Source organism: Oratosquilla oratoria, chromosome 1 (genome assembly GCF_046742065.1).
Source record: "Oratosquilla oratoria isolate Oo_2021 chromosome 1, ASM4674206v1, whole genome shotgun sequence".
Classification (NCBI taxonomy): domain Eukaryota; kingdom Metazoa; phylum Arthropoda; class Malacostraca; order Stomatopoda; family Squillidae; genus Oratosquilla; species Oratosquilla oratoria.
In genome coordinates this window covers 106902312-106907505 of record NC_134777.1, presented here as the reverse complement: position 1 = coordinate 106907505, position 5194 = coordinate 106902312, and the positions used below count along the sequence as shown (strand labels likewise).

The 5194-nt window shown below is 37.8% G+C and overlaps 1 protein-coding gene across 1 annotated transcript in view; it reads left to right on the top strand.

Annotated features, from left to right (window-relative positions):
* The first annotated feature begins 2147 nt into the window (after positions 1-2147).
* The window catches only part of LOC143029235 (carbohydrate sulfotransferase 1-like), a 15243-nt gene continuing 12196 nt past the window's right edge, over positions 2148-5194 (top strand). The window contains exon 1 of the mRNA XM_076191906.1: positions 2148-2381. Coding sequence (XP_076048021.1) covers positions 2148-2381 — 234 coding nt within the window. The remainder of the gene's footprint in view (positions 2382-5194) is intronic.

Here is a 5194-nt window from a genome sequence, read left to right as displayed (position 1 = left end):
ACAGAGTAGTGGAGCAAAAGGCATGTGTTATGTGCAGTAAAAGAAGGAACATGGATAGGACTCAGGTAGCGTCTAATGCTTTGCGGGGCAGGTCACCCGCCTTCACCAAAGATGGTAATAATTTGTTGACTGCCCAGGTAGTAATGCAGTCAGGTGACCATTGTCCATATGATATATTGAAATTAGGAGATAACAACCATCAGGAATCAATTAAAAAGAATAGGGACAAAAACTGTATCAAATTGCCTTATAATAGGTCCTTAAATGACATTTCGCAATTTCTACCACAGAAAGACATTAACTTTGTTTTTAGTTTTCCCAATAATTTGTCTAAGAAAATAGTTAATGTACACCAAAGACCTAGAGAAGAAATACATCAAGGTGTGTATAAACTTCCATGCTCGGATTGTAATAATGTATATTGGGGACAAACAGGTAGAGATTTACACACCAGGATGAAAGAACACAAAAATTCAGTCAAATACGCACAACAAAATTCCGATGTCTTCCAACACGTAGACAAGGAAGGCCATCGTATAGATTGGAACGAAGCAAAAATTATTTTCAATTCAAAGTGCAGTTTTAAAACGAAAATAATAGAATCATCCTTGATAAATAAATTTCCTAATTTCAATATATCATATGGACAATGGTCACCTGACTGCATTACTACCTGGGCAGTCAACAAATTATTACCATCTTTGGTGAAGGCGGGTGACCTGCCCCGCAAAGCATAAGACGCTACCTGAGTCCTATCTATGTTCCTTCTTTTACTGTACATAAGACATGCCTTTTGCTCCACTACTCTGTATTCCACTGAAGAGGATCACAGTCCAATATCGAAATATATGGATATCATTTATTTCATTTCTTCTTATCCAACACAGTGGGTTCTTGTTGAATTTTACGAATGTGTTACGACATTACTTTGTAATTACATGCATACATACATATACCAAAGGCTTTTTTCCCCTTACAAGGAAGGTAGCAAAAAAAAAACAAAGGCATAGAAACTATTCCCGCCCATTCCATCCTTATCACACTCCACTCCTCTCCACCCTCTTCCCTCCCTCTTGTCTTAGCACCTCCTGGATGACGAGTCATCACTGCATCTTGTCCACTGCCCTGGGTCAGAAGCAGTACTGTAAGACACAGCCCATCCACAGCAAGGCCGCTTCATTAAATCGGCGCCCCCCCCCCTTCTCCGTCCCCTAATGCAGAGAAAAGGAGATGACTGGGAGAAATCCCTTCGGGCTGCGTCAAATTATTTCTCACACATACTCCCTTACCCCCCCCCAATCCCCGACCCATTCCCCCTCATGCATCACAGCATTACAGTCATTTTCCATTCACCCCTGTCTTCTGTCCTCTCCCGTCCTTCCTCAACAGACATTCCCCTCTCCCCCAATCCCCCTTTTACCCCATCCATCTCATCCTAGGTCAGACCCTCGTGTTCACTCCTTCTACCTCTACCTTCCACACCTCTTTTACTAGTCTTTCTTCACCCATTCTTTGCATGTGTCCAAACCATCCCAATACTCGTTCATCAACCTTATCTCATTCACGCGCAACTAACACGTTTGGTAACCCGCTTTGCCTGAGGATGTTTATGGTTAATATTTGATGTTGGTGTCATTTTACGAAGGCCGCTTACACGCTAAACATAGGGAAAGTAGCTACACACTCGAACATAACTTGAACATTTCTAGGTAAAGTTGCCATCGATGCGACGGCCAAGCGCTCCAGGGGTAAGTGTTGCTTCAGTTCGATTTGCCAAAGTTGAGATTATATGCATAGCTGAAGTGTCCCAGTTCGTTTTCGTTGTTTTCTATTTGCGAAAATTATTGTCCACACACACACACACACACACACACACACACACACACACACACACACACACACACACACACACACACACACACACACACACACACACACACACACACACACACGTCTGTACAGCGGATACCCCGAGGGTTGTTCCGAGACGGAATAGAAACATATTTTCGAGCTTTCAAAGAAATGCTAATGATATGGGAAGAAGTCTGGATATTGACAGAGAAAATAGATACAGTAATGTACTAAGGAATCGGGAAATAAATGATTTGATGGAGGAAATTTATGACTTAAAGTTAGACTACTGAGCTATGTACAAAGAACTCACTGCACTACGAAAAAGTAATGATCAAACAATAAGAGAATTGAATGAACTAAGGAGTGAAATGGATAATCTAAAGAAAGAAAATGAACAACTGAAAAACGAGGACAAGAGCAAGAAAGAGCAGTTGGAAGTTGTGACCGGAAAGGTGGCAGAGTCTATTAAGGAAGAGGATCTCATCGAAATAAAAAATCAGTGGAAAGTAGAAAGGGAAAACCAAGAGGTATCTTTTAAAAAAAATACTTAAAGAACAAATGTAAGAAAACATGAAAGAGACAGTTATTAAAATCATAAAAGAGAAACCAAGTCTAGTTAGAGACACAGTAGATAAATGAAAGTGCATTGTGGTACATGGAATAAAAGAAAAACATGATATGCATAGATATCAAAAGGAAAAGGAGGAAAAGGAACTGATTAAGGAAATTATCAAAGAAATTCAGGATGATGAAATTGACCTGGTAAAAGAAATTGACAAAATCCACAGAATAGGAAAATATGCAAAAGACAAACATCACAGACCCTTAAAAATTAAATTAAGAACACAATTGATGGCAGAAGAAGTACTATCTAAAGCGGTCAGACTGGCAAACAGCGAAAAGTTTAAGAATATAAGAATACAAAAAGAAATGAATGACGAGGAGAAGGAGAAAGATAAAGCACTTAGAATAGAAGCAAACGAAAGGAATGAAAAGAACAGAAGAGGGAAAAAAACGATTTTTTTTTTCGAGCGAGAGAGAGAGAGAGAGAGAGAGCTGGACCTGAGGTTGAAAAAGTGGTACATCAAGAAAATGGAAACCTAAACCAAAAAAGAAAAGAAAATGCGAAATTAAAAATGGCATATACAAACATTGACGGTATAATCTCTGGATTAAACGAACTGAATGAATAATTAGAGACTGACAAACCCGACATCATGGGGATAGTGGAGACGAAGTTGAGAGGACCACTTTTAATAACCACTGTGGGACATGGTCTATATAACATATGGGCGAAAAACAGAATCGAAAAGAAAGGAGGGGGTGTTATGATACTAACCAAAAAAGGATTGAATGTAACCAAGACTATCGAAGGAAAAGGAAACATAGAAATAATCACGATTAAAATTGATCATAAAAAGACAAAAAGCAGAAAATTTATAGTAGTGTATGTACCACCAAAGACTCATGTATGGTCAGATGGTGATCATTCCAACTTATTGAAAGAAACAATGGAGGTACTAAATGAGTTGCTAAAAGAAGGTGGAAACGTAGTAATCACGGGCGATTTTAACGCTAAACAAATAATCTGGGAAGAAATGACAGTCAAAGGAGGTGAAGAACTGTGGAGCAACACCATACTAGATATGACTATCGAGTACACACTAACACAATGGGTTGAGGAAAACACTAGTTACAGAAATGATGAAGAACCATCAAAACTAGACCTAATATTGACATCTGAACCAGAAATTGTAAACAAAATGGAGTACAAAACACCTATTGGAAAAAGTGACCACATACTAATAGACTTTGAATTAAAAGACCATTACAATATGGACAGACATGATAAACATAGAGAAGGAAGATTTATGTACAACAACTATGAAGAACCATCAAAACTAGACCTAATGTTGACATCTGAACCAGAAATTGTAAACAAAATGGAGTACAAAACACCTATTGGAAAAAGTGACCACATACTAATAGACTTTGAATTTAAAGACCATTACAATATGGACAGAAATGATAAACATAGAGAAGGAAGATTTATGTACAACAACTTTGAAAGATTTATGTACAACAACTTTGAAAAACTAAAGAAATTTTTCCAAGACACAAATTGGGATGGGCTCACAAATGACAAAACAAAGACGGAAGACAAGTGGAACATGTCCTCTGACCCAGGGCAGTGGACAAGGTGCAGGGATGACCCGTCATCCAGGAGGTGCTCAGATAAGAGGGAGGGTGGAGGGGTGTGGAGTGTATTCAGGGATGGAATGGGTGGAAATGATTTTATGCCTTTCCCTTTTTGGCTACCTCCCTTGTAAGGGGGAAAAAGCCTTAGTATATATATGTATGTACAACTAGGGAGTAAACAAATACGTACCAATAAAAAAGCCCAAGGAGAAATATATCAAATGTTGGTTCAACAAAAGATGTAGTGAGCCTAAAACAAGGAGAGATAAAGCCTGAAAAAAATGAAAGAAAAACAGAAAAACATCCAGTTGACAAACATACAAAGCACTTAGAAACGAATATGTAAACATACGCAGGAAGGAAAAAAGGGAATATGAAAGGGATATAATAGATAAATGTAAGGATCAACCAAAACTCTTTTACATATATGTAAATGACAAAACAAAGGACAAGCATGACATAGTAAAACTACGCGAAGGAGACAAGGAATTCACTGATGATACAGATATGGCGAATGTTATGATCAGACATTTCAAGTCTGTATTTACAATTGAGAACTCTCAACCCTTGGAGAATGATCAGTTAGAATGTTCACCCAAAATGAAGGAAATAACAATAACACAGAAGGAAATAAGAGATCAAATAAAAAGCCTAGACGTCAGAAAATCGCACGGTCCTGATGAAATCGCAAATTAGATATTAAAAGAATTCATGGACGAACTGACTGACAAGATACACAATATAATGAGAACTATTATAATAGTTCTCATTAAAAGAGGGCAAAGTACCACAAGATTGGAAAAATGCAAACATAGTGCCAATACACAAAGGAGGAAACAGGGAAAGTCCTACAAACTTTGGACCAGTATCCCTCACAAGTACAATAGCCAAAATATGCGAAAAGATCAGTAGAAGCAGATGGATCAAACATTTGGAGGAAAACAATATATTAAATACAAAACAATTTTGATTTAGAAGTGGAAGATCGTGTACCACAAACCTAATATGCTTTTACTCGAGAATGATTGATATAGTTTAAGAAAGAGATGGTTGGGCAGACTGCGCCTTCCTGGATTTGCAAAAGGCTTTTGATAAGGTACCACATAAAAAATGAATAGACAAAATTGAAAAAAATAGGAAT